The sequence below is a fragment of the Canis aureus genome, chromosome 20 (assembly GCF_053574225.1).
Source record: "Canis aureus isolate CA01 chromosome 20, VMU_Caureus_v.1.0, whole genome shotgun sequence".
Taxonomy (NCBI): Eukaryota; Metazoa; Chordata; class Mammalia; order Carnivora; family Canidae; genus Canis; species Canis aureus.
The window spans coordinates 23,654,761-23,674,179 of record NC_135630.1 but is presented as its reverse complement, the minus strand read 5'-3'; the positions used below and the strand labels follow the sequence as shown (position 1 = coordinate 23,674,179).

At 33.9% G+C, this 19,419-nt stretch overlaps 1 protein-coding gene across 9 annotated transcripts in view; it reads left to right on the top strand.

Moving 5' to 3' along the window:
* BLTP1 (bridge-like lipid transfer protein family member 1) overlaps positions 1–19,419 on the top strand; it is a 204,605-nt gene that overhangs the window by 107,284 nt on the left and 77,902 nt on the right. For all 9 annotated transcript variants that reach the window (XM_077861149.1, XM_077861144.1, XM_077861145.1 and 6 more), the window contains 12 exons: positions 231–358; positions 908–1,107; positions 4,164–4,361; positions 5,059–5,270; positions 8,106–8,257; positions 8,707–8,857; positions 9,022–9,174; positions 10,835–11,075; positions 12,382–12,524; positions 15,049–15,268; positions 15,734–15,892; positions 17,689–17,864. In XM_077861149.1, the coding sequence (XP_077717275.1) occupies positions 231–358; positions 908–1,107; positions 4,164–4,361; positions 5,059–5,270; positions 8,106–8,257; positions 8,707–8,857; positions 9,022–9,174; positions 10,835–11,075; positions 12,382–12,524; positions 15,049–15,268; positions 15,734–15,892; positions 17,689–17,864 (2,133 nt within the window). The remainder of the gene's footprint in view (positions 1–230; positions 359–907; positions 1,108–4,163; positions 4,362–5,058; positions 5,271–8,105; positions 8,258–8,706; positions 8,858–9,021; positions 9,175–10,834; positions 11,076–12,381; positions 12,525–15,048; positions 15,269–15,733; positions 15,893–17,688; positions 17,865–19,419) is intronic.

Sequence of the window (19,419 nt, the reverse complement as noted above, 5' to 3'; positions counted from 1 at the left end):
GTTTACTTAAGTGTAATATTGGGGAGTATTTACTAAAATATTCCACATCCATCCAATAACAATTGAATTATGATTACTTTATGAGTCTATGTTCATACACTTTATCTTCATTACTCTCAGGCACATAGATAGACCATTCTTAACAGTAGTTTTTAATTTTCTTGAGTATCTTATGTTTAAGTGATAATATTTCACTTTATCCCTGAAATTTGTGACATTTTGTGTGTTAGGTAAACTTATGTTTGTTACAAGCCTCAGTGGAAGAATCTCCAAGTACAGCTCCTAGTAAAAGTGTGACTCATGTTTCTCTAGTAGCTTTGTGTTTTGACAGAATTGCTACGCAAGTTCGTATGAACAGGTAAGAAAGATTGTATTAATTGAAACCATAATTTTCTTATTGGATGTAAAAGCAAACCATAACCATTTTAATACATTTCTGAAAATTCTAATGTTAAAATTCAAAATTGATATTGGAATTTCAAATATCACTATAGATTAGCAAAGTAGGGGATGCTCCTGGGTGGCTCAGTCAGTTAAGCATCTGCCTTCGGCTCAGGTCATTATCCAAGGGTCCTGGGATCAAGCAGCACATCAGGCTCCTTGGTTAGCAGGGAGCCTGCCTCTCCCTCTCCCTCTACCTGCCACTCCCCCTGCTTGTGCTCTCTCTCTATGTATATGTCAATTAAAGAAATAAAATCTTTAAAAAAATTAGCAAAGTAGGTTTTTAAAAGTTTGTACTGTTTTTACTCATACTATTTTTCAATAAACACTGAAGAATTTGTTATTAATATTGGTCTAATTAAAATAGTGGGATTTTTAAAAACTACTTATTAAATGGTTTAATGAACTGTATTACTTAAATGTTAGCCATCATGGTTTTTTTTTTTCTTTTTCTTTTTTCATAAAGAGGTGTGGTTGAGGAGACTTCAAACAATACAGAACCCGGTAGAACATCAAATTTTGATAGGTATGTCCATGCCACTAAGATGCAGCCTCAGTCATCTGGATCTCTCCGATCAAATGCTGGAGCAGAAAAAGGCAAAGAAATTGCAGCCAAGTTAAATATTCATCGAGTTCATGGCCAACTAAGGGGTCTCGATACAACAGGTAGGATTCTACAACAAATTGTTTTTTCTTTGACATGTATAAATGCAAGAGGATTTTGCAAAAGGGAACTTTTTTCTTTTTGGAATATTATTACAATTTGAGTATTTTATAAGAGAAAGATATCTCTGCATTTATTCAACACATGATACTTAACTCTTTACTCATGTTCTATGAGAATCAAGTAAACTTTCGTAGGAAAGTAAGTGGTGTGCATGAAATTAGGAACTGCTTCTGTCCCCTGTTTTCTTCATGGTATCTGCTTGCTCATTATAGAAGATAGAGTATGATCTTTATCGTCTTTCTTTTTAAAATCATTCTGTTGGCACAACTTATTAAAAAGAATTAATTGCAGTATCAAAAGCAGATAGTCAAGTCTGTAAAATATAGTAGCAATGAGAACTATAGACCTGGCTATGCCTCTTACAGTGAGGTGAAAGAGAAAACTAGAAATGTCACAAATCGTTTTAGTATTTTTGACATAATTCACTGCATGTAGAAGCTTAAATGATCTCAGATTGTTAGAGATTCAATCTAGAAAACATTGAGCTCATTAGTCTTACTTGAGATGATTGCTATGCTAAAATCTACATGTGGGACATGTGACCAATCCTGAATGAACAAATGATTAGCTTGAATTTGCTCATTGTATTCCATGGGCTCTGAAGGTTCTATGCTTCTTCTTTTTTTTTTAAGATTTTATTTATTTATTCATAAGAGACACACACACACACACACAGAGAGAGAGAGAGAGAGAGAGAGGGAGGGAGAGAGAGAGGCAAGAGACACAGGCAGAAGGAGAAGCAGGCGCCATGCAGGGAGCCTGATGTGGAACTCGATCCCGGGTCTCCAGGATCACACCCTGGGTTGAAGGCAGATGCTAAACTGCCGAGTCACCCAGGAATCCCCCAGGTTCCATGATTTTTGTCTGTATTCTGGGTTTGTGTAACTGCTGTGGATTTCTCAAAGTTAATTTCACCATCCTTGTGTGTGAGAACAAAACAATTGGCCTAAGGATTCCAAATAAAGAGACTTCTCATAGCTACCTGAGATCTATCATCCTAAAGCTGGTATAAAATGCAGTGGCTTGGGACACCTGGGTGGCTCAGTGGTTTAGTGCCTCCCTTCAGCCCAGGGCGTGATCCTGGAGTCCTGGCTCGAGTCCCACATTGGGCTGCCTGCATGGAGCCTGCTTTTCTTTCTGCCTGTGTTGTCTCTGTCTCTCTCTCTCTCTCTGTGTCTCTCATGAATAAATAAATAAAATATTTTTTAAAAATGCAGTGGCTTGAATATAAAAAGACTTCTCTCAGCTCTGTAGTTTGCACTGGTAATCAGTTTGCACTTGGATGTTGTACAGAGGGTTAAGTAACTAAATAGAATTTTGAAAGGCACACTATTGCAGAAAAAAAGTCATCAAAGACAAAACATTGTATAAAAACTCAGGGAAAAAATGTAATTGACTTTGCTTATATGTTCATAAGATATCTGTGGAAGGATTCTCAATCTAATGATGTTTGTTACCTATAAGGAGATGAAGTGGATTCCTGGGTGTGGTGTCAGTTTTCTTTGTATATATCCTTTCACACATTTTGGATATTTGATCTATACCAGTGTATTACCTAGTCAAAAAATTTAAATCAAATTTAAACTTATACATCAGAATAAATTCATTGAAGGCAAATATAAAAAAATAGTGAGAAAATCATAGAAAAATGTAAGTGAATATTTAGTCTCTGGAAGATTTTCTAATCATAAAGGTGAAATATAATATTTTCATATGATGGAGTATTATATAACTATTAAAATAATATCTTTGAAGAATTTTAAATGCGCTCAGGAAATTATGGTTTACTGTTACTTGAAATATGGGAACCAAAGCTGTGTTGTTTGTAAAATAATCTTCTAAAAAGCTAGAAGGAAATTTAATTTGAATATAAACAAATTATCTCCGGGTAGTAAATTGACATTTTCTTTTTTATTTATTAAAAATTTTTTTTTTTTTTTTTTTATGATAGTCACAGAGAGAGAGAGAGAGGCAGAGACATAGGCAGAGGGAGAAGCAGGCCCCATGCACCGGGAGCCCGACGTGGGATTCGATCCTGGGTCTCCAGGATCGCGCCCTGGGCCAAAGGCAGGCGCCAAACTGCTGCGCCACCCAGGGATCCCCAGTAAATTGACATTTTAAAAAACATTTTTTTTCTGTGTTTATTAGGTGTAATCAGAGAAATAAATGAAAAAAATATAATATAAACCTTTGCCAGACATGTAGGATGTTAGTTTTCATATTGCATATTGTAAGTGGTAGAATTATGGCAGTGTCTGTTATGAATTGTAATTATATAAAATGTATTAGCATAAAGTAATCATGTAGTAAAAGCTATAATTTTACAAATTTCTAATTTTTTCCTATGGCTGGGTAATTAATTAAAATAATTTTTTATTTTGTAAGATGATGAAAACGTATTTAAAAATAGTTTACCGGGATCCCTGGGTGGCTCGGTGGTTTAGCGCCTGCCTTCGGCTCAGGGCATTATACTAGAGTCCTAGGATTGAGTCCCACATCAGGCTGCCTGCATGGAGTCTGCTTCTCCCTCTGCCTGTGTCTCTGCCTTTCTCTCTCTCTCTCTCTGTGTGTGTGTGTGTGTGTGTGTCTCTCATGAATAAATAAATAAAATTAAATTAAAAAAATTAAATAAAATAAAATAAAAAATAAAAATAGTTTACCATGAAGCTGAATTATTCAGGAGCTTTTTTTACTTCAGATTTTTAGAGTACCCTATAATCTTTCAGAAATTAATTCATTCTGCCTCTGAGCAATTATTTCTTAATTATGTAATTGTTTTTTTTCTGCCTTTTATTTCAGTGTGATTCTGGCACTTTTTAAGTTGTAGGATATTAGGCATTATTTTAGAAATTGATTGGTTTATTTACCTTTCTTTTTGACAGAGTATTAAAATATCTTTTAAGACAGATACTGTGCCAAGTTTTTACTTTCCTATTTTTTTTTTAATACAAACTTCTCTGTCTTTAAAAATGGTTGTATTCTCCTTTGATAATAGATATTGGTACCTGTGCCATCACTGCTATTCCTTTTGAGAAGTCCAAAGTTTTATTTACTCTTGAAGAGTTGGATGAGTTTACTTTTGTGGATGAAACTGATCAGCAAGCTATTCCAGATGTAACTCGAATAGGTCCCAGCCAAGAAAAATGGGGTTGGATAATGTTTGAATGTGGACTTGAAAATTTAACCATAAAAGGTAAGCATTTTTTTCCTCATTTCTGCTTAAATGAGGGATAGATTGTCCCCATGTTCCTACAATGGTTTGAATAATTGTAACTTTGAATAACCTGAATCATCATATTTAAGCAGAAAGTTGAAACCTGGGATTATTTATACCAGGGTAGATGCCCCATCCCAATTGCATAAGTGGGCTTTCCCTTTAATGTATGATTCAAAACTAATGGAGCATCTAGACATACAAAACATAACTGCCTGAACAAATAAAATCTGAACAAACAAAATCTGTGGTTCAGAAAAAAATTTTTCGAATAAAATATAGAACTACCCAGTTTTTAAAAGTTTACAGTTTCTTTAGAAACTGGATTTTTTATTAGTAGAGCTTTGCAGATGAAAATACTATATATAAATCCTTTATTTAGCAAGACAGACTGACTTACAGTTATATGTAGTTTTCTTTTACATTATTGTACTAGTAATATATATAAAAGGAAGGCTGAGTTGTTTATAAGACTGAGGTTTAGTCATATATAATGGTAATCATATATGCCTATAATTCTTTACCTGATAATCTAGTCTTACATGACTTCTATAGGTAAAGGCAAAGTTTTGATGAGAAAAAAAGATCTTTATGAATTTTTATTTTTATCTTTATGGGTACTGTAGAGTAGTGTTGAGACATCCACTGTTTTTAATATATTCTTTCATTTGTTTAGGAGGAAGACAGTCTGGTGCTGTATTATATAATACTTTTGGAATTATGGGTAAAGCTAGTGTTACAGAAAGAGGTGGCGTGCTGACATCTAATAATTCTTCTGATTCTCCAACTGGCAGTGGCTATAATACTGATGTCTCTGATGATAATCTCCCTTGTGATCGAATAAGCCCTTCTTCAGACTTGAATGGAAATTCTGTTTCAGATGAACAAGTTGGTGAATTTTTAATAATAATAGTGCTTTGAAAAGATAACAGAAAACTGCATGCACAATTCAAAGTTAATTTCTGGAATATATTTGGTTCTTTCCATATTTGGGATTTTGCTTAAATAGTAGTCCAGGTATTTTGGTGATAATTCTTCTAATATAATAGAATTTCTGAAGCATAGATACCATACCACAGATATATTTGTATCTAATATAGTACCTTGCTTAATGCTTTGCTCATATTGGGCACTTAATAATATTTGTTGAATTAATGAATTATAAAATTTCAGAAAAGTAGGCATTTCTTTTAGCAGAATTCATGTAAATACTTTGTTTTGTCACTGGTAGTATTTTATGTAAGTTGTAAATACTTTCAATATCCAATCCATTTCCGTTAGAGTCTTAATACCTTGTATGGAACTCATTTATTATTTTTATTATAGTAGAATGTCATGATGATTAATAATAGCAATAATAAAAATATTCAAATTCTAGATTATGGAAGAGTTGTACCACTAACTGATGAGTACAAGTTATTTCCTCTTTGAAATTTCTTTGTCTATAATGGTATTGTAATGATATTGATCTTCTGGAGTTGTGAATATTGAAGGAGATAATACATATGAAAGATCTAACTCTGTGTCTAGTATCTAGTAAGAACTTGGTAAATGTTTTTTAAACACACATATATGTATATACACTTCGGATCATTTGAAAATTGGACCAATTGAAGAAGAAAGAAATTTTTAATTAAGAAATGTCATGGGTATCCACCATGGCATTGGCATAATCACCTCTGAACGCCAGGTTTCTGGGAATTTAGTATTGAAACATTTATTTTGATTTGATGCATAGTTTAAGAGTTAATCATAGTTTTCTTGTGAGGTCTTTGGATGTATTTGAGTGGTGATTGGGGATTAGCACTTTAATTAAGGAAATTAAAAAAATACAATACTTTTTATCACTGGACAAAAGAAGTAGGAAGCCAAGCTGTTCTTTTCTTTTTCCTTCTGTTCCACTAAAATACTTGACAGAAACTCTGGTATCTTCCTTGATCCCTCTGATCCTATTCTCTATGCTGAATGTCCCTAAATTTTGTAACATTGCCTTCTTTGGTTCTCTGACTTTTTCTGATCCATATTCTCATTCAGTTCTTTGTCCTCAAATGTGGGTATTCTCCTCATGTTCTTTTCTTGGCTACTGAATTTTTTTGTTGTTATTGTATGTCCACTCCTAGATTTATTTCCTAGTCCTACTTCATATTTGATGACATCGGTTATGCTTTTAGTACCAACCTTTCAACTGAGCATCAGAATTGTATGAGGTGCCCTTCATCATTTACATATGCCATAGGTACTAAAAAATGAGTCAACCTAAATCCACTTTATTATTCCTTTGCTTCACATCTATTATAATTAGTGGCTTAATATATGTGAGCCCACTAACCTTTTAAAACTTTGAGTTCTTGAAGACTCTCTTCTCTGTCTTTTGTATACCTAGTGTCTAGCTCACAGCCTTGTCTGAAACCTACAGGTCAGATGTATTTGCGAATTCAGGGTTTTTTTCCTTTAACAGAAGGTAATATGGTGTGTGTTTTTGTATGTTATATAAACTCCTGTGAAATCTGAGACAGCACTTCATCTTGAAATATTTAAATGCTTTTGCAGCACAACATTCATAAAAATTCCAAGTGGGATAAATAGCCTCTCATCAAGTTCAGATCAAATTTTGATGCTGCATTTACACAAAAATATATAGATCTTTCAGAATGTTCTGAGTTTTAGAGTTGAAGATAAGGAATATGGACTTATATTTAGCATCTGCTAACTTTAAAATTACTATCATCTGTAGTTCACATTGTTTTGTAGCACTTAGGATTCAAAGCTATTTTGTGGATACTCTTCATTCCTTAATCATCCCACAAGAAAATGCCAGTCCTTTCTTCATCTTGACCAGTAATAGCTAAAAATGAATTAGAGAGCTGTGAGGAGACATAACAGGCATTAGACATTTTTGTTTCTTTAATATTATGCTTACCACCCTGCATTCTAAAGAGTGGTGATAACACATTAAAAAAAAAAAATCCTGTTTCTTAATCCTGATTCAGATTGCTAGCATATAAAATAACTAAGAATTTTTTATTGTAGAATGTTATTTATTTGAACATGGACTACCCTAGTACCTTTTTTTTGGAAGTTCGGAATATTTTATTAAAAAGGATCAGATAATAGATTGCAGCACGAAGCAGAAGACTTAGATTCTATCACTTATTCCTCTTGACAGTTGTATGGCCTTTGGCAAGTCACGAAATCTCTTTTTCTTTCTTCATCTGGAAAAAATAACACTTAAACATCCCTAAGCAAATGTAATTGAATGAAGTGATCAGGAGAAACCTTGTTCTAAGATCTTACTACAATGTAGCTTACTACAATGCAGTGGTTTTTCAGACTATGTTCCTTGGAACTTCAAGGATTTATAGGTATTTCTCAGAATCAAGATTAGGCTGAGTAAGGTTTATGTTACCTGTTTTTTTTTTTAAATATTTTATTTATGCATGAGAGACAGAGAGAGGCAGAGGCATAGACAGAGGGAGAAGCAGGCTCTTCCCAGGGAGCTTGATGGGAGACTTGATCCCCAGACCTGGGATCACTCCCACAGCTGAAGGCAGGCATCACCTAGGCGTCCCTGTTACCTGTTTTATATAAAAGTGTCATCTGTGGAACTTGATTTGATGGGAAGATTTTGTACTTAAAACATTTACACATTTAACATTTAACCTCTGCACTAGTGGCTTTAAGGAGCTATACATTAATAGGTTTTTGGTTTTTGATTTTGTGTAGGATGAAGGAGTCGAATCTGATGATTTGAAAAAAGATCTACCTCTGATGCCCCCACCTCCAGATTCATGTAGCATGAAGTTGACCATCAAGGAAATTTGGTTTAGTTTCGCAGCTCCCACCAATGTGAGATCTCCTACACATGCATTTTCTAGGTAAAAAGTTTCAAAATGTAGTACCATTCCTTGATGTTTCTTCATTTTAAATAAATACAATTTTGTTTCAGATATTTTTTGAATTATTTTTTCTTATATATCTAGCATTAGGGATATCAGTTTCTTACCATCTTTCCTGCTTTATGCTTTCTGCAGCATTGGTTTTATCTTGTTTGACCATTTTTTTTCCTAGGGCTTTAGTTTTACTATTATATGTCACCCCGCCATGAACTTCTTATTCTTACCTCTAATATGTTTTAATACTTTTCTTTCTTTTATATTATCTATTCCTCACATTTTCTATTTATATGTTCATAATTTATCTGGTAGCCAAAATGAGAAGTAATTTTGCCTCAATAAAATAGCCACTAAGTACAGTATGTATGGGAGATTGTTTGAAATACAAATCTTGACACTTGCTTTTATAATTTTTTAAAAAATTTTCATAGGCAGCTGAACCTTTTAAGCACTGCCACTCCAGCTGTTGGTGCATGGCTTGTTCCCATTGATCAACTCAAATCATCCTTAAACAAATTAGAAACTGAGGGCACCTTGAGAATTTGTGCTGTTATGGGATGCATAATGACCGAAGCATTAGAGGTATGTCTATTAGCAATACAGAGTATCCTACAGTTTTGTTATTGGACATGTTGTTCATTGGTGTTGGAAAACATCAGACCTGCAAGTTCTTGATTACTTGATATGTTCTATTTGCAGTATCTTTGATATATTACTCTATATCTGTTGTTTTTGCTTTGTTTCAGAATAAAAGTGTACATTTTCCCTTAAGAAGTAAATACAACAGGCTTACAAAAGTTGCCCGTTTTCTCCAAGAAAACCCTTCATGTTTACTGTGCAATATATTGCACCACTACCTGCACCAGGCAAATTACTCCATCATTGATGATGCTACAATGGTGAGTTACTGAAACTGTAAGTTAGCTTTAAAGAAGCCTCTTTAAAGAGGCTTTAAAGAATTCCTGGGGCGTCTGGGTGGTTCAGTTGGTTAAGCGACCATCTCTTGATTTTGGCTCAGGTTACGATCCCAGGATCATGAGATCAAGCCCTGTACTGGGCTCCATCTGGAGTCTGCTTGGGATTCTTTCTCCCTTTCTCCCTCTCTCCCTCCCTCTGCTCATGCTCCCAAACCCTCCCTCAGCCTGTCCCGCTCAAATAAATAAGTAAATCTTAAAAAAAAGAAAGAAGCTTTCATTCTTTGAGGAGCCATTCATTGGCCCATAGGGTTTGAGGTAGGAGAAGCAGGAAAAAATGTCTAAGGAGCTGAAGGCATAAAGAATTTCAAGCAAAAAAGTAATTAGCATGAAATTTCACAGAAATGTTTAATAATATGAGGGCTAATTAATGGTTGAAGGGAGAATGTTTAATAATATAAAATAAATACTGTATATGTCAGCCTATGGAAAAGCACTGTAGAAGATAGCACCTCATCATTAGGGGTTTAGACCTTGAGGATCTCTCTTCTCTCCAAGCTTTTGGTCAATAGAAAATACACAAGAAATTTAGCCAAATTAGGGATCATTGTATTAGTATTATTAAGGGCCAATCAGGCTTCTGATAACCTCCAATGAGAGAACCTCTAGTAAATGATGGATATGAAAAATTAGACCTGGGACTATTATAGTGCTTTCTACTCCTACACTGTGAATTAAAGATAGGAGGTCCACAGTGCACAGCTAATTTGCATATCTAGTTATAGGCAGAGACCCTGAAACAGAGAGAGTGGCAGGCATTTCCCATGGATGGAAGTTCTGCTGAGATAAGCTTTGCAGGTAAGAGGAAGAAATGCAAGATGGCTCTCCTTACTTGAGTATAAGAAGGAAAGGAGAGGCTCAGAGATCTGATGTTCCTCAGAAAGTAAATGAGGTGATTTCTGCTGTTTAGTAAATGGCTCTCTTCAATTAGAGCCATTTGTCTAACACAAGGAATTATAGGAAAGGGCATGGAGAAGAGTTAGATATTTTCCTCTTAGGCTAAGACTCCAGTTAGAAAAATAGCCAAATTTGAGTCATCATCACGTGGAAAAAATAGCCAAATTTATAGTCATCATTGTGTGGAGTAAAATACATCCTAAATTATGTAATTGTTACTGATAATACATTTAACTTTCAAGGCAGTTACAAATCCATCTGCATCCAGCATTGAACCATAGTAATTTATTTTTTCTAATGTTAAAATAGTGATGGTTACCTAATCTTTGAAGGGAGTAATTTCATTTCCTCTTTATTTGATAAATATTCCTGGTAGCTCAAAATGCAGTTGATTTCCTTAGCTGAACAAAAAAAGGTAAAGTAGATTGAATGCTTCTTAAGGAGAATCCCCTTTTTGCACCTCATGTTTAGCCTCATCATCTGCACTGTTTATGACAGAAAGATGCAATGTTGTGTTTAGAGATTGAGTTCTATTGCCAGTTTGAAATACTCTCTTTTGTGACCTTAGACAAATTATAACACATAAATTAGAATTTCTTCATTTCTAAATGGGGGTTATGAGATTTAAGTGAATAAATATATGCAAATACTTAAGTAGTAATTTACTATTATATCATTGTTATTACAGAGTGATGGACTTCCTGCTTTGGTAACTTTAAAGAAAGGTTTAGTTGCACTGGCAAGGCAGTGGATGAAGTTTATTGTGGTGACACCAGCCTTTAAAGGAGTTAGCTTACATAGACCAGCTCAGCCACTGAAACCTCAGTCAGCTGTGGACCATGAACATGAAGACGGACTTGGTCTAGACAATGGAGGTGGTCTTCAAAGTGACACCAGTGCTGATGGAGCGGAATTTGAATTTGATGCAGGTGACTTGTAAATATTTTAGTTAGATATTATACCTTGGTGACATAGTATAATGTGATAATTTTCATCATTTGTGTACCAAATTTGAAAATGTTATGGCTTAATTATACAAGTATGATTTGTATTAGTCCAAATAAATGATAATAATGTTGGAATCTTTATACTGACTTTAGATTTTTACATTTAACTTCATGAAATACGATAGATTTCTCCTAATCTATCCTGTACAATAACAGACATCTTTGCAAAGCTAGAATGTTTTGAGTGAAGCATATTAACTTCCATTTAAAATCATATTTAAAAAAATAAAATTCATATTTATATTTGTTCATCATCTTTCCTATAACACAGTCTCTTAAATGAGTCTTTGAATTTTACATGGTACCAGGTTGATTCTGCATTTATATAATGTTTAGAGTCATGCATTCGGCCTATAATTCTGTCAGCATCATGGCTGTGCCAGAACACAGACAGTGGGTACACATTTCAGAGATATATGTGCACATTTTAATGCTTTTTCAAAGATAATCCTTTGTTATCACAGCATATAATATTCAATAATATTGAATTATGATATTTTGGAAAAAATATTAAAAGTACCACAGAAAAAGACAGTAGCCTTAAAATTAGAGCTCTCATAATATTGATTATGTTATGAATTATGTTACAATTACCCAGCTTTTTTTTTTTTTAAACTTTATAGAAAAATGAATTTGCTGTGAAAGAGAGGTTCCTGGGTAGTTCAGTTGGTTAAGCATCCTGACTCTTGATTTCGGCTCAGGTCCTGATCTCAGGGTCAAAGATCAAGCCCTGTGTTGGTTCTGTTTTGGGCATGGAACCTGCTTAAGATTCTCTTTCCCTCTTCTCCCTCTTCCTGTGCCCCCCCACCTCCCGCCCTCACTCACAGTGTGTGTGCTCTAAAAACACATACAAAAAAAACAAACAAAATGTCCCTCCTAATTAACTATCTGCAAGTGCCTGAGTATTTTTTAAAGTATTGTACTTTGAACTTAGTTGTTTTTTTTTTTTTTTGTTTTTTTTTTTTTATCTCTATACCCTTCAGACTGGCTTGTGGAGGGACTGAAGCTATTTGTTCCTTTCTTGAGACTGAGAAAATTGGGATTGGGAGAATAAAAGACAAAAAATAGTATTAAGGCAGATTCCACAGTTAATTTCAAGGAAATTTAATTAATCTATTTACTCAAGGAATATGTAAAGTTGAGTATAGTTACACCACTAGAAACACTGGTGTTGATGTTTCAAGAAAATGATCATCTTTAGCCCACTAATTTTTTTGAATTGTTTCAGCCACAGTCAGTGAACACACAATGCTACTAGAAGGAACAGCTAACCGTCCTCCACCTGGTAGCTCTGGACCTGTAACTGGAGCTGAGATAATGAGGAAACTTTCTAAGACTCATACCCATAGTGACTCTGCATTAAAAATCAAGGTACATTATTGCTGTTTCTGGTTAGAGTAGACTTCCAGAGAAGACCTAAATTTCTGCTATCTCAAATTCAAATATTAGGTATTTAAATGTAAACATTCAAATAGTATTTTATACTCAAGAATGAATAGTTTAATAATTCAATAATAATAAATATTTTTATGTTGAAATGGGCATGACTAGCAACTTAATATACAGTTTGATTTAAGCTATTTCATTATTTTAATTACACTGTATAAGAAACTTAACCAGTGCTTGATAAGACACATGTATAACAAAGTTGACTACCACCTTGGGAGACAGACAGCCTTGGTTTCAGTTCTGCCTCTGCCACTTAGTTGCTTTGTGACTGAACAAGCTTTTAACTGTACTTTGTGTCAGTTTCCTTATCTGTAAGATGGAGATTACAATAGCAACTTTTTCTAGAATATCCATGTTAAGAAATAACTGTTTTTATACGTAAAAAATGCTTAGAACAATACCTGGCACATAATAAGCATGTAAGTTATTTGTTATCATGGGTTATTTATTTTTTGTTAGTTTCCTTTTATGAGCAATGAAAATGACAGTCAGTATTTTAACTTTCTTTGAAAGTCTGGATATAGACTTACATTAATATTCAGAATCCATAAGGTAAGTGACTGACAATTTTGCCATATTAAAATATAAAATTTCTACACAGAAAAAGTTAACATAAACAAAATAGAAAGATAAGTGTCAAAGGGCTGATTTCCTCATATATAAAGATCTTTCTCTAATCACTAAGAAAAAGAACACAATAGAGAAGAATTGGTTAATGGGCAGTTCACAGAGAAATAAATACACAAATATGAAAATGTTATCTCATAATTAAAGAAATGTAAATTAAAATGAGATTTCCATTTCCACTGATCAAATTGAAAACAACTAACACACACGCAAAAAAACAAACAAACAAACAAACAAACAAAAAACACTAACACATTAGCACAGTATATGTTGGTAAAGAAAAGGGAAAACACTCTCGCATAGTACTGGTGGGTGTTTAAATTGGCACAAACTCTTTGAAGAACAGTTTGGCAATTTGTGTCAAAATTAGAAAGGTAAAGTTCTTTCACTCAGTATATACCTGCCCAGGAATTCATTCTAAAGAAATGAATGGGGCAGCCTGGGTGGCTCAGTGTTTAGCACCACCTTTGGCCCAATGCCTGATCCTGGAAACCCGGGATCTAGTCCCACATTGGGCTCCCTGCATGGAGCCTGCTTCTCCCTCTGTCTGTGTCTCTGCCTCTCTCTCTCTGTGTCTCTCATGAATAAATAAATAAAATCTTTTTAAAAAATTAAAAATAAAGAAATGAATGCTCATAAATGCTCTATGACATATGTGTAATAATGTTCTTTACAACACTGTTTATAATAGGAAAATAATGGAAGCAACATAAATGATTAACCAGTTGAGGACTAATAAACTAGTGTACCGTGATACAGATGTGTACCATGAAGACTTCAAAAAGATGAAGTAGATAGATCTCTAAGTAAATATGGAATGGTCACCAAAGTGCCTGGATTAAAGTAAAAACAGAATATAGGATGATATGTATCTGTGTGTTAAAGAAAAAAAAAAGGATAAATATGTATATATGCTTTTATAGTTATAAATTATTTAAAGGTGGATATATATTTAAGAAACACTTAAGAGTACTTCTAGGGGAAGGGATCTTTTAGACCGGAGCTCAGGGAATACAATTTATTGAATTTTCTTTGTGCTTTCAAAGTTTTTATTCTGTGTAAGTATTGTTCTTTTAATTAAAACAGTAATAGTTTAATATACATTTTTTAAAAGTTTGAACTATTAGGCTTACTCTCTCTATATAGTATAGTTAGAAGCCAGGATACTTTTAAATTCTGAACTCTTCATCAGTCTGATTTCTTCCTGTTTGATAGTTTTTCCTAACCCCACAAACATGCCTTTGTTTATGGATTATAAGAGTCCTCTGAAGACTTGAATTGCAACACTTTGTTTCAGATCTCTTCTTTTCAGGATCTTTCTGTCTGTATAGCCTTTTCTTGTACTATTTTAAACTGATCTGAAATTCTAACCTTAGATGTGATAGAGCAGATAGAGATGGACAATTCTGTAATTTTTTAATTTTCCTCAGAGAATTGCTGGAAATTGTTTTTTACTTATTAGAACGCTACAAAAATCTCTTACAGATTTTCGTTATCAGGGTACCAACAAGAATAGTACAGTATTGAGAATTTGGGGCTGGAAATCTTACCACCAGACACATTCTTCAGATTTCAAAGGGAGTTAATAATTTATTGTTTAAAATAAGTGAATGATAATAAAGGCTGTCCTTTGAATTGTCCTGTAAAGTTTTAAAACATTTTTATGTACATTTGAGATTCACCACAATCCTAGCAGGCACAATCTGTTCTGGTATAAACTGAATAGTAACTATCAGTAATAGCAACAGTAATAGTAGTAGTAGTCATTAGCAGTCATTTTTATATGCATAAGAAAGAGCCCTGTTTTGTCCTTTTGTAGGGCATTCACCCATATCATTCTTTGAGCTATACCAGTGGAGACACCGCCACAGATTCTCCAGTGCATGTTGGACGTCCCGGGATGACAGTTAAGGAGAGTCCAAGGAAGGAGAGCCTACTCAGCTACCTGACTGGAAGCTTCCCAAGCTTGCACAACCTCCTAGAAGGGACTCCTCAACGAAGTAGTGCAGCTGTAAAAAGCAGCTCTCTAACAAGGACGGGTATATCCTTAGTTTTGACAATTACAAGTTTATTTCTTTGTGAGAATTAAAAAAAAAAAAAACCCACAGGACTTAAGTTCATTTTGATTTATACTTTGGTTGCATAACTAATCTATGTATTATACCTTATTTTTGAAAAAGTATTTGGGGAAATTGTTCTGTTCGTAACTTGTTGGTGTCTTCATGCCCTTAGTTTGGATTTCTAAATTGCAGCATTTGACATTATTATCAATCTAGTTGTGATAGAGGATGATGTCTAAACCAGTCAATAGTAAATTTCTTCCTGTTATATTAAAAATAAGTTACTTATTAATGCCTTAACATCCAAATGCCAACATCATGCAGTGAGTTTGGAAAATCTGCAAAAGACAATTTAATCTCACTTAAAAAAATAATTTACATAAGTCACATTTTCTGCTTCTTATTATGTAAGTAATACTGTACTCAATAAGCCTTTATTTTCAGGAAATACAGTGGCCACTGATATGTTATCTGAACATCCCTTGCTATCTGAGCCATCATCTGTGAGTTTTTATAACTGGATGTCAAATGCTGTGGGTAATCGTGGAAGTGTGGTACAAGAATCTCCTGTTACAAAATCCGCACACAATAGTCTTCCATCAGGTATTGAGTCATCATGTTTCTTTGCTTACCTGTCTAAGGGGCATATGTAAATTTTAATAAAACCCTATTTTTCACAGAATGAAAATATATCAAATGTTTAATCTGTTTAGTTAAAATTTGCCCGTATGAAATGCCTTTGTTAATACTGAATTAAGAGAATTAATTGTAAGCAATCACTTGGTATTCTATGGAAAAACAAATATGTCAAATATGAGATTGTGTATAATTTAAAGCGTTTAAAACATCCAGCTCATGTAGCTAGTTTAAGTTTCAAAATACCAAAGGAAAAAAAAATACCAAAGGAGGTGAGTGAAAAAAAAATGCAAAGAATATGATATAATGTACCTACAGCACAGAAAATATTTTTTGATTTTTTCAGATTCCTCTGAGAAACAATAACTAGCATTCTTTTATAGTTAGGGTTCTAAGAGGAATAAAATGATGTTCTTGCCCTTGAGAAATGAGGACAATTTATTAATTTTAAAAGATTGTAAGTATTGTTCTTTTAATTAAAACAGTAATAGTTTAATATACATTTTTTAAAAGTTTGAACTATTAGGCTTACTCTCTCTATATAGTATAGTTAGAAGCCAGGATACTTTTAAATTCTGAACTCTTCATCAGTCTGATTTCTTCCTGTTTGATAGTTTTTCCTAACCCCACAAACATGCCTTTGTTTATGGATTATAAGAGTCCTCTGAAGACTTGAATTGCAACACTTTGTTTCAGATCTCTTCTTTTCAGGATCTTTCTGTCTGTATAGCCTTTTCTTGTACTATTTTAAACTGATCTGAAATTCTAACCTTAGATGTGATAGAGCAGATAGATACATATAAACAACAAGACTGACAGGGAATTCACCAAGAAATGTTGGTGGCTGTCTCCAGAAACATAAGTGGTGCCACCCTTCATTTTCTAGTTTTTCTTTTTTGGGATATTTTTCCACATTTACTAGATGCTTGTAAAAAAAGTTGTTTTAAAGAATATGTGAAGTAGCCTTTGATCCTGGTTACTGAAGGCAGCTGAAATTAATCCATGTAACAGCTATTTGCATGTCTAGCAAATTCTGTTCAGATAGAAAATATGAAATTATGATTGGTTGATAAGTGACTACTTAGTCCTTTGTTTTGCTGGTGTGTGGATCACTCTTGAGTCTGGAATCCGATCCTAATTATGACTGCATTCTAGTTCTTAGCATTGGCTCTTAGTTGCAGAAGTTAGACGGATCATATTTCGATCAGTTCTCAGCAGTGTTCTAGCACTAGTCTAACTACTGCACGGTTTAAATTTTAAGAAAACCAGAAAAGAACATTTCGTCTTTATCTTGGGTCCTTTGCCTGGGGAGTTAAAGGATAAAGGGAATACATGGAAGTAAATAGCACTATTTTATTTTTGTTCTGCCTTAGGAAAGCATAATTGGGAAGAAATTTATATGTGGGACTCTGACATCTGTGGCTTTTGCCCTGCTGCTGTCTGTAACTGGTCCTCAGTGCAAAGCTAAGGGGATATCAAATGTTTTTCAAAGATCTGGCCTTAAAATTCTGTATTTTGAACTGACTGGCTCTAAAACAGACTTCATGTGTGAGGATGACTGATACTTTCTGAAATTTTAGTTTAATTTCATTTTTATTACTGGATCATGTCTACAAAATGACCAAAAAGTGCTGGGTTGTTTTTTTTTTTAATAGTCTGGTAATACTGCTATAATACGGGCTTCATGAGTTTATTTTGCTGTTCCCTTTTATGTTGTTATTTCCTCATAATCAGATTCTATTCTCGAACATTTACTCTGTTAGGTGTTGCACCCAATCTTCCAACAATACCCTCAGCCTCGGATTTCAACACTGTCTTATCTAGTGACCAGAATACTTTGGATGGAACACATTCTCAGCATAGTACTAGTCAGGATGATGTGGCAGGTGTAGAAGAAGCCAACCAAGGGTTTCCTGCTGTGCAACTTGCTGATGCACAGGTGAGCCAGTCTGTTTTTCTGTAATTATAGTAACCCCTCATTAGGTAGTTCTTAGCAGCTGGAACTGTCCAGTTATATGCACCTGGGAATTCTGGTGAAAAATCTTTTTTTCTGTGATTGTCTGTCTGAGTCTTCATGCAAAAAAGGAAGAGCCTTTTAAAAGCACATGGGTTAATTACAAATGCAAATTTAGCATCTATAGATCTGCAATAAACCGAAAAATAGCATATAGTTAGTTGTCCCATACAGTAACATTTTTGATATGTGGAGATACAGATCCACTAAATAACATAACTAGAAAGCTAAATTTAATCCTGTCCTTTAGAAGGCTGTGTTAAGTGCTATGTTAAGATTTTCTGAGTGAGCATTTGGGAGGCCCTGAAGATTTTAAAGCAGAGGAATAAAGTGACTAAAACTGTACATGTGGAAGTATTATATAGGTTATTTTATGTGTTAAATGGATTGATGTAGAGAAACTGTAGGTGAAAAGATGAATTATTGAAATAGTTCACATAAGTGATAAATGAGGCTTTTAGCTTAGATGGTTGTGGCTTTGATAAGGTAAAGGCAAAATAACGTGGAGGCCTTATTCAATTGATTAAATATAGGAATGGAGAGCAAAATCCTTTGAAATGAATATTTTAGTTTGAATGATCATAAGGCAAGTGGGCGAGTGGGACCGTTGGTATTAAGAGATGTTATTTTTTCAGGATGAGAGACTCAAGGACAGTTACATACTTAGGAGGAATTAGGAAGATCTCAGTCAGAAAAAGAAAAAAGGGTAAACTAATAGAGCAAGATTCAGGGAGGAATGAGGAATGTTAGAATTTAGAGTCATTCAAAGAGACGTTTTAGACATAAAAAATTACTTTTTTTTTCTGAGAAACTAAGAGGGCATTAAGGACAGTTCACAATTATACAGTAAGTTTGCAAATTGGTAGCTTCAATTTTCTCTTACAGTAGAAGGTAATTTATGTTAAGAAATATATCAAGCACTTTTAAATTTTCTTGAGACTTCTCCAAAACATTGGAGTAGTTTTTAGGGACTTCATTTTTTTTTTTTTTAATTAAAGGAGAGTGGGAAAATAAATAAGTTTTTGTTGTTTTGGGCTATAGAATACATTAATTGCATTTGTTAGCATTCAATACATATTTCTAGGGATTATTATATTGTTTTACATATAAGACTATAAAATCTAGAAACATGAATATTAAATAATACAGTAAAAAATTCTGTAAGGTGATTTAAATATGTGTAGAGGTTAGGTGCCCTAAAAGGATTGCCAAATAGTGTGGAGGACCTAGTTAAGAGTTTAGGTTAGTGTTGGGGTACCAGTGAATGCAATTATATCATTTCCTCTCATTGTTGCTAGCAGCTCAGCTATAGGAGCAGAAGAGGATTGATCCAAAGCAGATGTAGCAATAAAAATGAGGGTGATAGATAGTTGCTGAAATGGAGTTTTAGCCATGATTATGGGGGAAAGAGGGAGAGAAGTCACATAACTTTGGAACTGAAGTGTTGATTGAGTAATCTGCATGGTCAAAGGAGTCATTC